Here is a 21,299-nt window from a genome sequence, read left to right on the forward strand (position 1 = left end):
CTATTATAAGCACAAACCAGAAAATTGCAAGAGCGCCTGCATTAGTAAATAAAATCAAAAGACAATTTTAAACCATGTCAAAGTCCTTAAATGTTCTCATGAATAAAAACACGGCTTGCTGTGACACAGTACATATATATATATTGTAATAACAACAGTAATAGTTAAAAAAAAGCACAGCTTGAAAATTGTGTGTGTGTGTGTGTGTGTGTGTGTGTGTGTGTGTGTGTGTGTGTGTGTGTCAGTCAATGGTTCTAAAATTGTAAAACTGCTAAAGCATAACTAAGGACATCGTCAGGGGTCTGTCAGTTTTATTTTTTGAAACTCTGTATATATTAAAATATGTTCAAATGTAAAGTAATCTGAAATACTCGAAGCCAAATAAGCCACTAAGGGAATGTTTTGTCTGACTAAGGTTAGAAACTGAAAGTTGAACCTAAGCTTATAATCAGAACCACTGTTTATGCGTCATTCGGAGTTGTCTGCACAGTCATGTGCAATTTTTATGATAAATTTTGTTTTTTAATAATTTTTTATTCTATTTCGAACACTTCAAAAGCAATAAGATTAAATTGTTTACATTTATGGAACTGTACCAGAGCCCTGACAGGCATAAAAAAAAGTGAAGCAAACACAGTACCAGCAGCTTTTAAGCAGCTTTTCCTACAAAGCATATGTTACAGGACCTCCTCCCCAGGAAAGTAAGCATGTCCAAACAGTTAAAAGTGGTTATGCTCAAAAATATTTCATTTGTACCCTCTAATCTATCTACATTGTTTAAATAGGACAGTCGAAAAATGTGGTAGGGAATGAAGCAGACGACCATGATTAGCGCAAAGCACAGGCTCTTCAGCTGAGCTCCGAACTCCTGCTGAAAGGTGCATCCCTCCCGATGCTTCTTGTATAAAACCCAGAGGACATTGGCTTGGAAGGCTGTCAACGCAATGGCAATGACTATAATCAATATGCTTATCGTGTAGTTCAAAGGCAGAGCAGATTCTATAGATTTTCCAAACTGGAAGCACTGAGTGTCATTATCATTATCGTTATTGTCTTTGCCATAATTAAAATGGATGATGCAAGGGACAGTGATCAGCACAATAATCCACACCAGAAAACTGATAAGGATCGCATGCATCCTGTGAAAGGACGCCACCTGGCAAGCTTTCTTGTAGAACGTCAACAGACGGGTGATGAGGATAATCACATACAGAGCAAAAGACATGTACATGTGGATGTGGATCATGCTGCTGGTTATTTTACACCATTCATTGCCCATCTTCCATGTATGAACTGCGTAATAGTAGATTCTGAAGGGAACCGTTAGCAGGAAGATGAAGTGGGTGAAGATCAGGTTGAGTACGGCAATTGACATGGTGGAAGTTGTGGTGGATTTCATGATGCGCATCATCAGGGTAAGGCTAATTGTACCACTGATCAGGACCACAGTGTAGATGACCAAGAGGGCTGTGTGGTACTCTTCATATTTCTTTGAATCTGAGGTTTTGATCGTTGTTGAACTTTGGTTTGGAGATGGTGTGGTCCCGTTTAATGTGGAATTCATCCTAAACAGAAGAGGAAATGGGGTAAGAAAGTGTAAGAGACATTAGAACAGGAAGACAGGCAGGCATGAAGAGTTAGTGGAAATGAAGTGTATCCAAAAATGATTAAAAACAGGTGTTATAAAAAGAGAAAGCAAACACAAGGCTGTATAAAAAAAAGAAGAAGAAAAGAATGACTGATTTAATGTATTTTAAGGGCTTGTTTGTCTTCGGGTGATGAAACAAGTCTAAAAACATGTGGCTATGTCACACACCAAACATGTTAGTAAGACTAACTAAAAAAGGTATCTCAAGAATTAAGAAATATAAATACTGCGCAACCATTTAACCATTAATGGAACCACTGAAGGATACCATGTGGACATTAACTATTAAAGGAACAACACAACCCTGGAAAGAACATGATGAGAAAACACAAAGTCCAAGCCAGAGATACTATCGTTTATCAGTGAACTTACTTGCGCTTCGGTCAGTGAAGAATTGGATGCCGAGTACTCTTCTGTGTGTGTCCTCTGCAGTAGATCACATTATATCCAGCAGCGGTCTGTTCACAGTGTCGCAGAGGAAGAGAAAAGCTCAGAAATAACTGATTCTGGTTGAGTGCATTCGCGCATATGCCTTTGAATGCGCGCGTGTGTGTGAGAGAGAGATTAAGAGTGGAAGTGTGCCAACGTTCGGTGGAAGTTAAGGTTCTGAAAATGAAGCCTTTGTGAGCCTGTGTATGAGTGTTGTAAGAAACCACCATCTACTTTGCATACTGTGTCAGAAACAGGAGGTTGCTGTAAACACATGTCAGCACATAGGAACGCAGGGCTGCTTACTTCCTCATTTTTCTCTAAATGCACTCTTCACTTTGACATTTCAAGTGAAATATAGACGATAAGAAGTTGGTGTAGTAGGATGCCACTTCAAATAAATTAAGTAATTCAGTAATTAGGGGAATGTGGTGCTTGGGTCCTGTATAAAAAATTGTGTGTGGTTTACCAGATGATTGTAGATAAAGACAAATAAAAGCACTGTATTTGCAAGTGCAACAGATTAATGCAACATATTAGGCATGCATGCCAAACAAACCAGTTTATATTTTTTCACTTCAATGTTCTTGCATCTATTAAGCTCTTGCACCTTAGGAAGATAACAACTTGTATTCGATTGCAAGAACACAGTTAAGTCCACTAGTATTTGGACAGTGGCACAGTATGTGGGTTTTTTTGTTTTTCTTCTAAATTCTGCTTCTGTACACTAACATAGTGGATTTTATATTAAACAATCAAGATGTGATTGAAGTGCAGACTTTCAGCTTTTTTCCAAAAAAGTTTAGCCAAAGTATTACATTAACATTTTAGGAATTACAGCCATTTTTATACGCAGTGAACCATTTTCAGAGGCTTCAAAAGTACGTGCACACTTGACTGTTAAGTAATTTTTGGTCAAGTGAGGTCTGCTTTATTCCATGACATGTTAAATAGAAAAATGACCCAGCACTGAACTTTCATTTGCTAGCTATTCACTAGAATTCTTTATACAAGGCGCATCATTAGGATGAAGAAACAAAATAAAAAGATCAGAGAGAAAGCAGAATAACTTTGGGAGCGGACAAATCAACAGTCCACTACGTTCTTTAAAATAAGGAATTCTCTGGTGAGCTTAAGATACCAAAAAGGCCTATAAGACCACAGACATCAGTTGGAGTGGCTAAGCTGTCTAAGTTAAGAAAAAACTTCGCAAGGGTGAAAACACAAAACAAGCAGAAACTGAAGGTGACTGCAAAATCTCAAGGGAGGGGCGATGGCATGTGGCAAAGAATGGGTGGGGGGGTTCTAGAGTTCAGAAGAGTTAATGTTTGCAAAGAATTATTATTTTTTTTAATCCAGTTATTAAAACACACAGCCACAATTCCCCTTGAATTAAAGCTGAAAGTCTGCATGCACATCCTAACACCACCAAATACTTTTGAACCTGGCTAAAACTTTGAAACATTTGTTTTTGCACTTGCTAGACAAAGTCATCTACTTGCTTATTCAAAAGAGAAGTTAGTCAGGATGTGGTAATGATAGCTGTGATGTTGACAGATTTGTTTAGTAACAACAAAGTGCAAAGACAAGCTACAAGTCATACATGTACAGCACATTGTATATTGTGATTCCAACTAATATCATAGGACTTTGTAAGCTTTTGAGTTTTCACCACAGTCGCAAAGATGGTAACATAAAAGATCCAATGAACACCACAGTCCACTTCCCTAAACAGGAAAACACCTTCGCATCACACTGACCACAAGCTTAGTTTGCATGCTGCAAACCTTTAACTACCAACGCTGTCCAACGTTGATGGTTTTTTATAGGTTGGTTTATTTGATCCTGCGTGTAACCACACAAACACTTATCATAGAATTTGTCCAGTTACACTTTTGCCAAAATTAATACTGGTATATTCTGATTTAGGTTTGCACTTATTTTAAGAACATTTACTTCATCTTTTACTTTTCTAGTTAGCTTTAAGTCCTACCGATGTCTACTTTTGAACAAATGAAGATCTACTGCACCACTAGTGCATAGGGGGCCAAATATGAAAGTGTTCAATCATTTGTTTTTGTTGCAAAAAGAACTCTTGACCTAAGAACTGTTGCCCAAGCTTTTTGCATAATTACCCACAATTTCCTGCACCTTCCTGGCCCTGGTTCTGCCAGAGATGTTGACACCACAACAGGAAACCCATTAGATGTTAAAGAACCTCTCGTCACTCCTTAAGGAGATTCCCTGTCAGTTTGATTTTTGATTAAATAGGTCATCTTTACTATTATGCACTGTTGCAAAGACAACCAAATGTCTAAAATGATGGAAAAAGTCAACAATTTGCAACTCAAGTTTTCACACGGCAATTAAATTCTCTTAAACACACGTTTGCACTCCAATCCTTCAGTTTTATTGATACACACGTACTCAAAATAAGTTAAAACATCCCTTTTCACAATAAAGAAACACACATTTTAGGCAGCGTTATGAAGTATCATGTTACATACTTTCACCAGACCATTTATCGTAGCAGCATGAAATCATGAAAGAGCAGAAGAATAACACCCACAAAAGCATTAGTTTGCTTTTTGCATGCGTTTCATAAATCAATTATTATTACTAATGCTTTTCCTCATTTGTTCACACGATTTAACCATTTCAGCAACACATGTAAAGAGTAAAATATGTAAATGTGACAAGCAACATGTGGCCAGAGTGTTTTCTTACTGAGGTACAGTCCCATTGTATTATGTTGCAAATCAACACCTTCATCAAAAGCTCAATTCACAGTCACGTTTGCAGCAGCCTATTATAAATTCACAAATGAAACTAAGACTGAGTGCATTTGTACAAAAGAACAACACAGTACTGTGCAAAGGTCTTAGGCCACGTTGCAAAAAATGTATCATTACAAGTATTGTGTATTATTTAGGTTCCTAAGATTATTTTCCACGTTGTCTATAAAAAAAATTAAAACAATACGACAAAACATAAAAGATATCTGAAATAAGACAGTTAAATAGGTACACTCATAAATATCTTGTTTAAGACACATGCTAACATTTACTAGGGGAAGTGCATCTTGCGTTGCCTCCACAGGACGAGTCTTTGTGAAGTGAGAACATGTGTAACCACACTCAGCAACATGAGAAAGATCGTCATTGACATCACTATCACATAGTGACTAATACTGCAAAAGACAGAGGAAGCTTAGCTTATTTTCGATGCATTGCAGACACCAGAACAACAGATTGAGAAGACATGGTTTTAAATACATGTCCAAGTTTCATTACCTTGTGCCAATGTCCAACCAGCTGCCATAGTCCTGCACCATGAAGAAAAAGTGCTGAGGAGAGCAAGAGTGGGTTAAAATCTATTTGAGTCTCATGTGCAGTTTGCTTAATAGTGAACGAGAGAAAGTCTTTTATAAAAGATCAACATTAAACCTGCATTACCAGAGCCATCAAGTCAGAGATAACCAGGACGATGAGGAACAAACTGCAAAATAAAAATAAGAGAGATTTAAACATTCAGGAGCACACATTGGTCAGTGCATTTAAGCCTTTTTCATGCACAATGAAGGAGAAACTATAAGATACTATAGTTATTTTAGCTGGTCAAGGTTTAAGAGTCATGTCTGGCCTGGTCTGTCTAACAAAGCAAACAGAACGTACTCTAACTCTACAGACAGAATCAGAGCCGTGATTCAACGTTTCCAACAAATTCAAAGAGTTAATTTAAGAATTAAAAGACTAAATTTATACTTTTAGATGAGGAAGCGAGGAGTTACCTCCTTGATGATAGCTGTGTTGCAACTTGGATGGTCTCAAATGTACACATGACTATGATGAATGGAATGATAACCTGGAAGAACAGATAATTTAAGGAAATGCAGGATTCAATGAAATGACTCGAAATAAACACATTATTATATAAACTCATTAAGAAGTATGATGCTAAAATTTCTATTACAAATCTGTCTGCCTAAATTCTCTGTACAATAAGTGTCAAAGAAGATACAGAAATTAATGGGCTAGGTCATGGCTGTTAAAACAAATGAACATGAGCAAAAAGGAAAGGCAGGTAAACTGTATTTAAGCTTACTTCTCAAGCAGAATATGAATAGATCATGACTAGTCATAATGTGCAAAGCTGCTTCCCCTTTTGGGGAAGCACGGTACATATCATAAAAAGGAAATGTTTAAGAGTACAGTACCTTCCACATCATCAACCCTCCCATTATGAAAGGGTTGAAAACAGTGAGGAAACAATAAACAGATGCTGGGTCAAAACTAGGCAAAGGGAAACAGAAGTACAGAAAGTGACTACAGACACCAGACTAGAATCTTTAACTTTTCAGAGAAGAAAATGGACCTCGTGTTGTAGAATATACACACTAACATACTCTATATTTGGTGGAAAACATATAATTCATAGAAAAGAAATTTGTCAGAACTGATGTTTTTTTCTTATTTCCTTCCTGCATGACACTCTCACACTCACACAAAAATACTACGATGCATATACCTGTTTATGGATGCAATGTTTCCTGTGCCAAAGAATGCTGTTATTATGAAAAATACCTGAAGAAAAGGTGAAGTCAAGGTAATGCCAAACGTGAGAATGAACTAAGTTGATTTTTTTGTCCGATTGTACACTTTAAACATAAAAAACCTTTATGTCACATTTTTAATACTACATCTTATTTGATCAAATCCAGCCTGAACATCACCCACAGACTCTAATGAGCCCAATGCACTTCTGTGTTTCGGCGAACCAACATCGTTGCAGGTGCTCTTAACAAGGATACAAAAAAATATGACCTTCGGATGTCATCCAGCTTCAGCTGTCGAATCTTGGTGATGTCGATGTTTGCAGAGAAATCGATGGTGGACAACTGGAGGAAAAAGAAAAAAAAACAAAAAACATGCATGTCTGTAAACCCAGCCACAATGAGACACGGACTTTAAGACCTGTGTGGGTAAGCTGGGGTTTTGTGTGAGAAAGCTGTTAATTACTGTGATTTAATATGAACAAACTGACATCTAAATAAGTGGACAGGAAAAACACTTGAACACTCCAGATATATTATATTCTTTTTTGAAGTGTAGGCTGCTAGGGATTTCCCATGATGCACTGAGCATTACCTCTTTCTTTTTAATTCCATGTGATTTTATATGGCATTACCACGTGTTATTAAACTTTGTCTTTTCTTTCCCACAATTTGAATTTTCTGTGTTCTCTCTAAGCTCTGTTCATTCTCATCTCTTTCCCCTCATCCTCAAACTGCTCATAGCAGACAGCCTCTCCCTTAGCCTGCTTCTGCCGGACATCTCTTCCTGCATGGGGTTCTTCCTTTCCACGATTACCGAGTGCTTCCTCATGTCAATTGACTGCTGAGGTTTTCTTTCTAAGATTGTATGGTCTTTACCTTACAATATAAAGCTCTGTGAAGTGGCTGTTGTTGTGAATTGGAGTTAAATCAGTAAAATGGAAAATATGACCTTCACAATTAAATACATACATAAATAATAGCTTCCCAAAGCTTTTGGTTTTCTATTACAAAGAGAAAAACAATGGCTCTACCTCTTGCCTACTAGACATGCCCTGAGCAAGCAAGGCTTCCTGTTCGATGTTAATCCACACAAACATTAACCAGGATAACACAGGGGGGAACAAAGCCTCTGACCTGTGAGGGAGACAAAAATAGAAATATCATTTTACAGCTTTACTGCGGTGGTGCAACTCTGCTCAAGACGCAACTGAAGCATCAATGTTTGTCCTACCCAGTGCTAAGCAGCAGGTAGGTGGAGGTGAGAGACAGGAATATGCTGAGGAGTCGATGAAAAAGTCTCGTTGAGCTCAGCAAAGGAACAAATATAGAAGATGCTGAAGAGAGAAGAGTTGGCAGAGGTTACTTGGGTGTCAGCGATATGATATTTTAACGTCTTTCGAGGTATAGCTTACGTATGCGATCAATATTTAAAAAGTAAACATGAATGATAGATGAGAACAGCTATAACCCACCCTAGATCCCAAATATACTGTGGCCACTTGCAACCAACCCACCTAATGTGCTCCAACTGATGATCTGATTAAGAAGGGGTAGGCCCCGTTTCTGTTGCAGGCTGGAGTGTGTGAGGGATGGCACGTATGCACACACAGCAACAAGGAGCATCTGCCGAGTTTGACAGGTAATTAATCAGTATTAGCAAATGCAGTGACACACACAAACACACATATATATTCCCACAGTGACATGTGCTGTAGTCACCTGTACGACAAACTGCGGTCTGTCACCGAGGTGCAGCGGGGTCCTCCGCCGAGATGACCAGAGGTAGCAAGCTGAGGTGAAAAGAGCGAGCAGACCTGCACAGGTACTGAGTTGACAAACAGGATGTCTTACTGTACTTTCAAAAACATGGATAGTTTGTACACACAGCACGATGTGGAAAGATAATATTTGTGAAGCAGTTTAATTATTCCTCATTTTCATTTGTTCCACTTTCAAATTTCCGGTCTGTTTATATAGAGAAAGTACCCATCGTGGGGCTTTTTAACTTTTAACAGTAAGTCTATTCAGTTTTCTTTAACTGGGGGTGGATGCTCATGGCTCCACAGGTTTTGGGTTTTTTTTCATATTCGAATATTGTGATAGATATTTGCATCATTAATATGACGCCGATTCCGGTCACATTTTGTCATCCTGATCTGGCAGCTGGCATGTATTGGGCTCTCAGTTTTTCCCGTGATAGGACATTGCGGTAAACATTCAGATAAATATATACAAATAAAGGAAGTACTCACACCAGATGTATGTTAGGCTCTCTACCCACAACAGGCATGAGGGGGAAAGCAGCTAGACACAGACAGCCCACAAGCCAGCTCAGTGAGCGTGACTGCACAGAAACAGAGACAAAAAGAAATGCTGTCTACCACTTTGACACATTTACCATTGTGTATCTATATTTAATAATTGCCTTTATAATTATCTACTGCTTTAGGCAAGCAGTACCAATAACACTCTAGTTATAGACACATAAGAAGAATTAGAATGGCTAGAATGTTATTAACAACATTTCTTATTAATGACTAGGCATATTTTTGTAACTCTGTTTACTCATAATATATTTATATATATATATATTTATATATATCTACATCTTGTTGGAGAACTTCCTAGAAGCAGTGCTTTCCATAACCAAAACAGGGATTAATATTAAAAACAGCTATAACACACATTTTCCTGCTTTTATCCGGCTAATCTGTAAATTACCTTAGCCTTGCCAAAAAGCCCCGACAAGAAGGGCCAGAGAGAGAGAACAGCCAGCCCTACAGTCAGCATGGCGCGATGGAAGAAGCTCACCACCTGGGGGCAGCAAAAATAAACAGCCATGCAGGATCCAGGTTTATTTCTTACAGTTAATGATACACAAGTGAAATTTTGTGCACTTATGCAGAAGGATGCCTTTAACGCAGCAGATTTAAAGACACCTACCAGCAGCTCAATCCCAAACGCCACCAGCACAAAATAGCCCAGACATTTCCACAGTGGGAGAGAAGGGGCTGTCTTAATCAAATCTCTCAGAGTTCCAGACCTAAAAATAGATCATTGATGGGATTACTTTTTCCTGTGATAAAAGGATGGGATGAAGAATAAAACATCTCTTTATCCCTTTTACATAGGAGAACCATGAATGCATACAACGCCAGTTCAAAGGATCTAATTAGCACTTCACTCCACCTGAGCCAGATGTGCATACAAGCCTGTGTGAGGCTAATTAGATCCAGTGAAAAGCCGCTGTATTCACTGACTGATGTGATCCTTTTGCGTGTGTTTTAATATCAGGGTTCTGTGACTATAGTAAATATACAAATTATTGTAAATTAACTGAATGCATCTGAACAAACATGTTTTGTACATTTTTTAAATCCAGTTTGCATTATTTTGAATGTGTCTTTTACTTACTCTTTCAGAACAGAATACCACACAGGGACAGGCAGCAGGCAGTAAATATAGTAGGTTATGGGGCTTCTTTGAATAAGCAGGAAGACTGTGATCACCACCGCCACGCACGTGCACAGCCTCGCCAAGTTACGGCCAGGAATCTGCACACAGGAGAAAAATACCAACTTAACAAGACATTCGGGTTGGGCAGACTTGTTTGGGTGGAAGGCATCTTGAGGGATTACAATCTACTGTATATCCTAACCTGTTTAGTGAGATTAGGATGTCTGTTGAGACTCGCGTGAGTCTTCAGTATGACTAAGACGACATATGAGGTCCAGCCTACAAATCCCAGCACCACACTGCAACCGAGGAAGAATCTGTCATAGGTGTGGTAGTAAACCAAGCCTTCCAGAGAGTGAGAAATCAGAGACTGGCACAAAGAGATCTGACAAGAGACAAAACAGGGGGACAAAAATCTCACTTGTTGCTTAAGCGGAAGAAAACATAAGATGGAGAAAGTAGAGATAATGTAGAATGCATTTACTGTAGTTCATCTGGCTCCAATGTGTGTAAGATAAAATAGTGATTTCAGTTAAACTGCTTTTAAGTTAGACATTAGTTTATGAACACAGGTTCATTAAGTGTTTAAATACCGGTTTAATTCATCAACGTATCAAAATAAATCTAGAAATTGGCTTTACATGTATTGTAAAGTATGATTAGATTTAAAAGCCACAGACCCCCCCCCATACTCACAGCATCCTCGTACTTCTCCAGTTGAATGAGTATTCGGGCCTTCTGGGTGAATTCTGCTTGTTTTGACTCAGTCAGGAGTCTGGGAAGAAAGAGGGATGGTGCAAAAAAGATGAAGTGTGTGAAAGTGTGCAATTTAAATATGGCCATGAATATGTGGTTTGGTTAGTGGACATATTCTTGGCCTCTTGGTTATGCTGCATAACTTCAGAAGTTAATCTAAATGTCACATTGATTGATTTTTAATGGGTCAGCAAAAGAATTTACTGAGAAAGTGCAAACCCCGTCTCCAGAAAAGTTGGGATTTTTTCCAAAATGCAATAAAAAAAACCACAACTTTATATATGTTCAGAGGAACCAGATTAAGCAGGCTAACTGATTGGGTAAAGGTAAAATTAGAAATCATCACAAACTCGGTCTTTGTGGGTTGAGGTTCATCCCTTATTTCCTTAATTCATGAGAGAATTGCTCCAGATTTCAAAAGATTTCTCAGTCCACTATTGCAAAAAAAATTCTTCAGACACCTATAGTATGTACTACTATGAAAAGATTAAGAGAATTCAAACCATTTCTCACACTATGGTCAAGATTGAAACCAGCTTGAGCCCTCAGGCTACACCGCCTTAGAAACAGTCACGCTGCAGTGAAATAAATATACAAATATAAATATAGCCACCTGGGCTCAGAAGTACTTCAGAAAACCACTGACACTTAACACAGTCCCACATCCACTTATGCAACTTGAAACTGTCTTATTATTGAAGGAGGAAATCATATGTCAGCTCCACAGAGCTCTCTAGGCCAGGGTTCACCTCAGAAGGACAGAAAGACTGTGTCACTGTGTGCTATGCACAGATAAATCCACATTTCCGTGTTTTTGGAAAACAGCGCTGAGTTCTCTTTGCCAAAGATGAAAACAACCGTCCAGATTGATATCAACAAAAAATGCAAAAGAATCTGTGATGATACAGAGGAGCATCAGTGGCCACAGCAGGTCGAGCTGCATCTGTAGATACCACTGACTGAGGCACGGAGCGCTGCCTGTTACGATCTATTTCCTACAGACAACAACGACCCCAGGTTAAATCAAGTAAAAATGAGCAAAATTTCTAACTGGAAAACTACAACACTCAGTTAAAAAATGTTTAAAAACTGCAATTAAAAGAAACAACAGTAAATATGTCTCAGTCCCAACTTTTGTTGAGTGTGTTGCAGCCGTCAAATTCAAATTTTGGTACATTTACAAAAAACGATTAAGTACGTCAGGAAAATCTTCCAACATCTTTGTACTTTGGTCACTTAAATATATGTTCACATGAATGAACATATCACAGATTTGTATTTTTTAACCTTCTAGGACCTGGCATCCACATATGTGGACATCACATTTTGGGCTGTCCAGACAAAAATACTAAATTTTGCTCTACAAGGGCCTGATATCCACTTACGAGGACATTATACTGCCACTGTTCTATCAAAATTTAAAACGAATGTCCTCATATGTGGATCTCATTTTTCTCAGAAACAATAATCAGGTAAAAAAAAAAAAACCCATCCTGGTAATTCTTTGTTTTTACATTCATCAGGTCCCAATCAGCCCAAATAGCAAAGAGAAATTAAAAATGCATGCCGTGAAAGAGTTTGGAGGTTAAAATATTTTAGAAAATATCCCAACTTTTCTGGAAATGGGATTGATATAAAAACACAGCATTTATGTTAAAAATACTTTTGTTTCTGTCAATTAATTCTTTGCAAAAGGGAATCTTTTAATCTATTCCCTTTACACTTTCTATGAGGTCGCAGTAAACACAACAGGCCATGGTGAAAAGCAAATTCATGTTCTTCTGATTTGGTTTTTGTTAGAAAAACACATGAGTTAGTTACTGTACGTACTGGTATGGGGTGAAGAGAAAAGATAAGGTTGTCTCCTTTTTCTGCATCATTTTCATCTACAAATAAACACACACACATATAGTAAAAATACAGCTTTACCATCAGATAGAATAATAAAAGACATGACAGATAGCTGATAAGCATTTTGTTAGCCAAAGCAGATGCTGTTATACCTTGAACTGCTCCAGTACTTGAATAGCATTAGTGTACATGCTTTCAGCCTTGAACCGCTCACTGTTGTTGAGGTAGAGAAGAGGTAGCACGCCCTGAAAAACAAATACACACAAAACATGTAACAAAGGCTTGAAAAATTATTGAACATTTCCCATTAAATGGCTGATTTTGTCTCTGACTTACAACAGAGTTAACAGGAATAGGCACACCAATGAGGGAAGCCATGAGCGGAGCAATGTCAGCCTGCCAAAAAAAACCAAACAAACAACGAAGACACACAAATATTACACTTAAATACAACTGTTGACAGGAAATTGTTAAAAAGTTTAAATTTCCATGAGCTTTACCTGACTGACGTCGACTCTACGAAGATGCTCCAGTTTCCAGTCTAAAAGAAACAAACCAGGACAATAATTTAGACAAAGTAAAACAGACAAACTGGAGGGTATCGGTTGTAAATTTAAATCTTAACAAAAGTGTTTGAACGTACCTTGTAGGAACCCATCATTGTATGGTTGGGGTTCTGTGACTCCCTTGGCTTTCTGAACCCCAGCTCCCCATGCCACTAAAGGGGTTAGCGTTTCAGAAGGATGGCCCGCACCGTGGGAACCTGGAGGCACACGCACACAAACATGCCAAAATAGAAAACTGTAATAGAAAAATCGCTAGCAGGCAGCAAAAAATTTAGATACACAAACAAGCGGTTTACCCCAGTTTGTCATGCCGTGGTCAGAGGTAAACACATAGGCTGTTTTGCCATCATTGTCAAAGAAGTCCTCTATTATAGACACCACTTCAGCTAAACCTGCATCTACTAGACCAATATTGTCTAGGTATTCTCTGGGAAAAAAAGACAAAATACAAGACAAAGATGCAGCTGGATCAGACAATGCTTATTTGGATGAATTTGTTAACATGACTAAGAACTACTGCACTACTGCCCAAAGGTAAAAAAAAAAATAAATAAATCAGCAGTTCTTAATACAAAGTAACCAACTTACTGCGACATTGGTCTGTGAGCATGTCCATTAGTGTCAATTCCAAGCAGATGCAGGAAGAAGACATTTTTATCCTCCCATAGGCTGGCCTTCAGAGTGGCGTTAGACTGTGCAGACTTAAAGAAGGACTGTTGAAAAATATTAAATAATTTTAGGCTTATTCAGGAAATCCATGTGGATCAATTCTGTAAATGAAATTCTGGAATGAGTCCAAGTTGGGTTATATTTCACTGCATGACACACACAATACACATAATACAATATGTGTTCAAAAACCAACAAATACTGTCTGAGTTATAGTATAAGCGACTAGTCTTTATAAAATGTGTTTTTGTGGGTAGACCTGTAGTTAATATCAATAGATCAATCGTAAAATAATTTTTTATGCTAATACTTCCACTACATACTTTGACTTGAGTGAACACCCAGCTGTCCAGCTTGGATGCATCTGTGGAGGCAAAGTCCTCCTCCACTGCCGGGTATGTGTGGGTATACACATGGTCCCCACTAGCGCCTGAAATAACCAAAGGAAACATGTTTGCTCAGATAAGTGATTTAGTGGTTTTTTCTATTTCTTTTCTATTGTGTAGATTAATGGTTCTGTTTGTGATGCTTGTGTACCTTTGGCAAACATAGGCAGGATATCAGGGCTGCCCCAGCACCAGGTGTGTCTGCTCTCATTAAACACAGAGTCAAATTCTACAGGATTTTCCTTCCAGCCTGAAAACAAGCACATAAATGGTAACAGTAGAATGCCACAGAGAAACACATACAATAGAGAGCAAATCTCTCCAAGTCGCTGAGCATTTCTCTTCCTACCATGTAAAAAAAACAAACAAAACAAAACATCATGCACACACCTTTAGCAACTGCACTAACATCCTCATAGAAGCCAGCGATGAGAGCAACGTGACCGGGCCGAGACTCGGTAGGCACACGTGTGTGTGACACACCCCAGGTCCCCTTGTCCTCTATTATACCCCTGAAATGTGGAAACAGAAGCACATATGCTTATGCAAACAGGAGGAAAGAAAAGACATGCTGTAAAAATGACATCACCTTACAAGAATGATTAATATAAACAGACCCAAACTCCACATCAAAGTTTATTTCTTTATATTGGTTTCCTGACCTCAGGTATGGTGTCCTGGATGAGCCATTAGGGAGCGGGGTGAAGAGACTGTCTGCTCTGAGACCATCAGCCACCACTAACACCAGTCTGGAAGCAGGGGGTTCCAGGGGTGTGGAGTGGGGTGTCATGCCATGGACCAGAGGAGAGGTGAAGTAGATATCAAAGATAGAGATGAAGAAGACCACGTGGACTGTCAGCCCAATCACAAAGAAGGTGATCATCCTCATTTTGGGTGCCAAAGCCACGCAGAAGAACAACTGAGGGTTTACTTGAGGACAAGGAGGGTAGATTTAATGCGCTTGGAAGTGAAGAGGTGACTGGAAGAAGGAAAAAGAAAAACTTTGGAATAAAATGAAGACAATTCACAGCCTGCATTTGCGTTCAGGATTAAGATGTTAAAGCCAATAGAAGGGGCATTAGAAGGTTTCAGAATAATATAGGCTTGTTAAGCCAAAGTATGTGGTCTTAAGGGCAGCTTAATCCTTCGTTCACCATATGCCATTAAGCAACGTTAAAAAAAATAATGACTTTAACGTTTATTTCGGTAGATTTTAATGGTCCAGCCAACTTACCACTGGTAACAAGAAAGTAACTTAGGAAAACAGGCCATGAAAAAAGTCTTACCTGCATGTAACGTCAGCGGATTTTGATCATAAAAACGGGAATAATGTTCCGTTAAAGAATGAATGAGTGAGAGAGCCAACCTATCTACTACTACTACTACTAGTTCATAGATTCACTTGTTAAACACTGCTTTAGCTTCCATTGTCACTTCGTAGATCGCCAAGAACATGCTCAGAGAACCAGACAGATCAGCCTAAAAAAAGATCAACCTAAAACCAAATGTCTCCCTGTTTAAGAAGATTACTACAAGAAATTCAGGCAGCATGAGCATTCACTTCCTTGTTGTGACTCGTTTTTGACGTTGTGTGTTGACGTGGTGATTTGTAGCTGCATTGTGGGTAGTGTAGTTTAAATTTAAACGATTCACTTCAAGTATACCTATTACGAAATGTAATAAAAAATAAACAGCCCTTATTTATTTGTTTTGTTTGCAGTGAAGTGCATTTTTAATAAAAATGGTTTGGGCGCAGCTTTTTTTTGACAGTATAGTAGCTAGCACTTGCTATCAGCTGTCAAATGTGCCCTGCCTAGTTTTCCTCTCTACATCAAAGTTACCCAATACTTTTCCAATATTCCATAAAAGGGGTGGGCTTTGGGAGTAGCGTCTCTTACATTTGACCAATCGTAGCTTCGCATTTCTTCTTCTTCCTCCTCTTCCACCTACCAAACCTTAGCTAACCTAATATCCATTCAGGAAGCAGCGGGTGTGATTAGCTTAGCTAGCTTAGATTGCTAAAAAAAAAAAAAAAAAATCTCTTTAGGGCAAAAATGGCGTCGGTGAACCCATTTAATCTCAGTGATTCTGAAGAAGAGGCCGAACGGCGCCCTAACGAAACAGTTGACACAGAGCGGAGTCCGAGTGACGGGGCGCCAGGACCACCGCCAGGCAATCCTTTCTCTCCGCCTGCAGACGCAGAGCCTCCGTCGCTCCTGCTGTCTAGCAACCGGACGAGCCCCAGCGGTGAGGGCATCTCGGCGTCGGCCGCCGCCACCTCCGCTATGGCAGGCAGCGCCGATACGCGGGTATCTGTAGATGTCATCGCTGCCCAGTTATTGCGGGACCAATACATCCTCACGGCCTTGGAGTTTCACACCGAACTGCTGGAAGCAGGCAGAGAGCTCCCCCGGCTGAGGGATTATTTCTCCAACCCTGGCAACTTCGAGCGACAGAGCGGTACTCCACCTGCCAAAGACCAGGTACTCGGACCTGGAGGACCACTGAGTAAGTGTCGTTAGCTGCTCTTAGTGCTACATATGTAGCTGTTCGCTAGCTCTGTATTGATGTTGTGTGAAACAGAGTTAGCCCATCAGCTGGCTAACGTTAGCTTTAATCATTGGCTATGATAGCTTGAGATGTGTTTGCTGCACCTGCTCTTCAGCTCCAGGGCCGCAGCCAGCTATTGGGTTTTGTGGGTCAATCGTGAGATGACAGACTAACACAGAGTTGTGACAAGGCATTACACATTAACTACTCACTGAAAGGTAAATACTGGTAGCGTAATAATGCTGGTGACCTGTAGTGATCGCCCAAGTGTAATTTAGCCCTGTAGGAAAACACCCGTCAGAGGTCAGAGGTCAATATCGGCTATAGAAAACAAAAGAGAGGAAGGAGAAGAAGCGGATTCTTGTACGAACAGCTTTTGGTTTTCCCTGAACCACAGTATTGCTCAAATAGCACATTTGAACGGAAGGAGAATTCTACAGTCTTGTGATAATGATAAAACAGGCTTCAGGCTTCCTGAATTAGTTTTGAAGCTGCAAGGCACTTTGAAGCAAAGTGTCTTGTAAATGGTTGTCTTGCTGTACACAGGTTGCGTCTACCCAGCTAGGGAGATAAAATGCTGTAAATGTTGTTATGTAAAATGTGTACATCTGTTGCACCCTAATCCATTTACAAGACTCATTTTCATTAATTACCATGCACCAACACAGCAGTTGAAGAGTCTGGCAGCAAGGACCTTAGGCAGACCTGCTATGCAAATGGTACCCATGGTCACAGCCTCATCCACAAATAAACAACACCTGCTATAGTAGAAGCAGTAACTAAAGAGTTAAAATCTTGTCAAATAGCAGCAAAAACATTTGTTGTGGCCCCACTTCATACCAGTGAGTCAAGCGAATGTATTTGCACTCAGCATAATGTAAATCTTGACATTAAAAGATTAGCAAGTTGGCTACAATGATAGACTATAGCATTAAAAATGATCAGATGAAAATATATTGATCTAACATTTAGAAATGTGTTGACTCAACATTTATTATTGTATTTACTTCATGAATTCACTGTAGACCTCATTAATAGAAATTATAATCTTATAATTCTATACTTTTAGATGTGATAGATTAGGAAGCTTATAGGTAGTAAATTGAAGTATGTTATACCTACATTCATTGTTCACCACACTAATCTCCCTTCCACTGAAAATGAGGTGGGGTTTTTTTCTGTTAATGTGTTTTGGTGAAAACAGATTGTATCTTGAATAGAAAGTGCCATGTCACACCAGTGGGTGTGTTTGTCTCCTAGACTGTTTGAAATTAGCAGTGGGGGAGAGAAAAAAAAAATCTTCTTCCAATATCTATTTGGCAGTGAAACATGCACTCAAAATCAAGGCAGAGTGATTTTACATCACGGTTTTAAGATGTTTTTGTAGGGTGAGTTTGGTCATTCATTCGAGACGCTTGCCCTCACGAATGAAAGGATTTTTATGAGTGTGCCAGACTGTGAATGGCTATGGCTTTTTGCAGCATGTCATTGAAGCTGCACTGCAAATGTAATTTTGACTTTTTCAAATTATGGAACAAGGCTAAATTATGTATTTTTACTGTAAAAGCATTTGGCAGTTTTCCAGCTGAGGGATTCATATAAATAAATGTTAAAACCAGACAACTATTTTGTATGCAGTGGCAATGAACATTACCTAAGATCTCAGAAAACCGGAGTATAGTTTTAGGCGTGTGTCTTGGTAGCTGGCCTCAGTCTGGCTTTTCCAGATTGCAAATGGCAGCTAATCAGATTCCTTGTCTTTTTTTAATCTGTTAAACCCAACCTTTAGAATTAAATTCTGCCCTTGTATCTATGCCTTAAGGCTACAGCAGTAAACACAAACCACTATAGGATGTGTGTCTTTGTAGTATCTCCTATTTCCCAAAAGGTTTGGAACATGGTAAGACCGTGAGTTTGAAAGGACCTGACACCTCCCCTGTTGTGCTTGTGACAGGAACATCATAGAGAAGTGGTGTAATCTACAAGCCTGTAGCCTGTAACAATAAGTTGATATGAGGGACAGACTTTGCTGAAGGCCATGTCATTTTTCATCCTAGCATAGCTGATAGTCCAGACCTCATGTGATCTCTGCAATTATCTTTCTTTTCATGTGGGAAGAATTTCTCTGTCACATTGCAACATTAGGATTTACTTAAGTTGCTCTTGTTGCTAAAGAAGGAGGGATACTGTTTGGATGTCTGCTTTCGTTTTTTTTACATTGACAGAACAGCTTGCTGTTTCAACAGCCAATTTCTCGTGTGTGTGTTTTGTTTGTTTGTTTTGTTGTTGTTTGTTTTTAAACAAATCACCTTCGGTGTTTTCTGACTATGTGATCCTTATGATTGTAAACACTATAAATAAAATAATGTCTAGTTTAAGATGACTTATTGCGTTGAAATAAATTTGGTCCATAGATTCTGATGCCTGTTATCAAGTCTAAATTTAATGAAAAGATGGATATTGTACCTGCAGCATGCAGTCTAGAGAGTGTGATAGTTTCCTTGGATAGGCTTCACCCATATAGTGCTGTAAATAATACTTTGTTTAGATATGTGATACAGGCTAGAATTTAAAAAAAAAAAAATCTCTGTGATGAAGTAACAAACCTCTGATGAATCTGAAATGTAATTGGTGTGGTGATTGCAAATAAAAAAAACAACTTGTGACTGTGAATCAGCAGTGAGCATGTGCGTGGATAATGACTGTGTTACAAGCTGCATCTGCAGCTGTTGCTCTAGGGCACATGACACAGCATGCCATCTCCCAACACCTTGCTAATTTGCTGCAATGAATTTTGAAGGATTCTCTCTTCACCTCTTGCTAGAGAGGCAACTGTTTATTTGTAATCGTTGCAGGAACTTTTGTATTCTTTAAATAGGTTAAATAGAAGCTTCACATTGTCAGTTCTAGATCATTTGTTACCACAATTTATGTGCTGTCCTAGTCTGCAATCTCTAAACTACATTTTCATTGCCGTGCATAGTGAAGTCTTACTAGTAAGGCATTTTTGATGAAAGCAACAGCTTGAGACAAATAAAATGATCTACCATCTATTGCCACACAAAAAAGGCTTATTTTCTTTAAGACTTAAGATATTTGATCTTGCGTAGGTTTGTGTGCTTGTCTGTGATTCACTTATAATTTGTGCTCCTCTTTTTCATCCCGTATTTATAACCACAGTTTAAATCAGTCTTGCCAAAAACCTTCCCATTAAATTAAAAGTGCCTGTTGGCTTCCTCCTGACCATTCATCAATATCAGCTCCTAGGCCCTGATGTAAACTCGTGTACCTTAGCTTTCAGTTTATATCTTTTAGCTTTTTCTGTTTTGGCAAGTAGAAAGACAATCATCTGTGTGCGCTTATGTGTTGTATAAGCAGCTGGGATGGAATAAAAGGAGGTGACAGACTGAAGTGTCACATCTGTCAAGGAAATGAAAGGTCAACCAGGCTTGTTTTTTTGCACATCAGACATGTACACAAAGGACATCTGCAAATGCCCCCTCACATTATCAAATTACTTTTTTGTTTTTTCTTTTGCTCCGTTCATGCACGCACACCTGCAAACTGTATTACTCACTGTTTTGCCAGATGGATTGCAGCTACTAAAGGCAAATGTCCTCACACATCATCAGGAAGTAAACACATTTGGAAGCTTTCTATGCAGGAAAATTAGTTTGCCTGACATCAGCTTGGCAGAACAATGACACTTGTGTAGACAGACAATGGAGAAACACTGTCACTATATCATAAAGTTGCATGGTCATGAATTTGAACATGACATAAAATAATGTATACACTTATATAGACAAACCTTATATGTAACAGAAAAAGAAATATTAGTGAAACACATTACTTGTCTACAAAGGGAAATACATGCTGTTTTTTTCCTTTGATATCTAAGTTATCCTCAGTATTTTTTTTTAAACTATAGAGGATTTTAACAATCCAAAGTAGTAATATGATCAAAGTTTATAATACAAGTTATAACTTAATGAGTGGAAATGATTTGCTAATTCAGTTCAATTACCCACACAGCTTTTTTTTTTTTTTTTTTTTTTTGAAAAACATGTTTTTCAGACCAACAAGGTCACATATGACTTGACATTGTACTGTATCTTGATATCAGAGAACAAACAGGCCAATCTCACGCTTGCATTGCAGTGGAAAGAAAGCCAACACCACTGAGTTAGTTATCAGAACAGCCTAGCCCAGTGAAATATGAGCAAAGAGTGTGCTTATTTATCACCTTTATGTTCCTTCTCTTAGCACCTGCCTACCCCTATGTATAGTTGGTGGAATTAATAGTTTGGAAATGGGTTTTATCACACCGAAGCTGACCCTATTCTTTCAGAGGGGAGAATCTATAGAGCAGCATGTAGGCTGCACAGTCAAATTTTTGAACTGTGAGCTCTTGGAGAGTGCAATCATTTAGC

The 21,299-nt window shown here is 38.8% G+C and overlaps 3 protein-coding genes across 11 annotated transcripts in view; 1 reads left to right on the top strand and 2 right to left on the bottom strand.

Annotated features, from left to right (window-relative positions):
- Positions 1-189: 189 nt before the first annotated feature.
- LOC116328312 (probable G-protein coupled receptor 141) lies at positions 190-2,306 on the bottom strand. Its single transcript, XM_031750058.2, has 2 exons — positions 2,021-2,306; positions 190-1,565 (listed from the first exon to the last, which is right to left on the bottom strand). The coding sequence occupies exon 2, from the start codon at positions 1,562-1,564 to the stop codon at positions 650-652; it is 915 nt and encodes a 304-aa protein (XP_031605918.1). The 5' UTR covers position 1,565; positions 2,021-2,306; the 3' UTR covers positions 190-649.
- Positions 2,307-4,464: 2,158 nt separating this feature from the next.
- On the bottom strand, positions 4,465-16,318 carry pign (phosphatidylinositol glycan anchor biosynthesis, class N). 3 transcript variants are annotated; one of them, XM_039617041.1, is made up of 29 exons: positions 16,215-16,318; positions 14,979-15,295; positions 14,707-14,828; positions 14,468-14,566; positions 14,254-14,360; positions 13,850-13,974; positions 13,558-13,688; positions 13,339-13,458; positions 13,196-13,236; positions 13,032-13,091; positions 12,848-12,940; positions 12,675-12,730; positions 10,785-10,863; positions 10,291-10,473; positions 10,047-10,186; positions 9,576-9,675; positions 9,354-9,446; positions 8,885-8,976; positions 8,352-8,457; positions 8,147-8,255; positions 7,864-7,966; positions 7,664-7,766; positions 6,888-6,974; positions 6,605-6,660; positions 6,294-6,369; positions 5,868-5,941; positions 5,533-5,575; positions 5,371-5,423; positions 4,465-5,267 (listed from the first exon to the last, which is right to left on the bottom strand). In XM_039617041.1, exons 2-29 carry the CDS (start codon positions 15,203-15,205, stop codon positions 5,144-5,146), a joined length of 2,802 nt encoding a protein of 933 aa, XP_039472975.1. In that variant the 5' UTR covers positions 15,206-15,295; positions 16,215-16,318; the 3' UTR covers positions 4,465-5,143. The 3 variants fall into 3 exon arrangements, 2 of the variants coding, with proteins under 2 accessions (XP_039472975.1, XP_031605920.1); XM_031750060.2 differs by lacking the exon at positions 16,215-16,318 and adding an exon at positions 15,603-16,188; XR_005614220.1 differs by lacking the exons at positions 4,465-5,267; positions 5,371-5,423; positions 5,533-5,575; positions 5,868-5,941; positions 16,215-16,318 and adding an exon at positions 15,603-16,189 and having other exon boundaries at positions 6,295-6,369; positions 7,671-7,766.
- A 21-nt stretch (positions 16,319-16,339) lies between these two features.
- relch (RAB11 binding and LisH domain, coiled-coil and HEAT repeat containing) overlaps positions 16,340-21,299 on the top strand; it is a 38,331-nt gene continuing 33,371 nt past the window's right edge. For all 7 annotated transcript variants that reach the window (XR_005614219.1, XM_031749994.2, XM_039617036.1 and 4 more), the window contains exon 1: positions 16,340-16,824. Coding sequence is in view for 6 of the 7 variants with exons in the window: in XM_031749994.2 (XP_031605854.2) it covers positions 16,371-16,824 (454 nt within the window). In the remaining variant the exon portion in view is untranslated. The remainder of the gene's footprint in view (positions 16,825-21,299) is intronic.

Source organism: Oreochromis aureus, linkage group 9 (genome assembly GCF_013358895.1).
Source record: "Oreochromis aureus strain Israel breed Guangdong linkage group 9, ZZ_aureus, whole genome shotgun sequence".
In the NCBI taxonomy this organism is placed as follows: domain Eukaryota; kingdom Metazoa; phylum Chordata; class Actinopteri; order Cichliformes; family Cichlidae; genus Oreochromis; species Oreochromis aureus.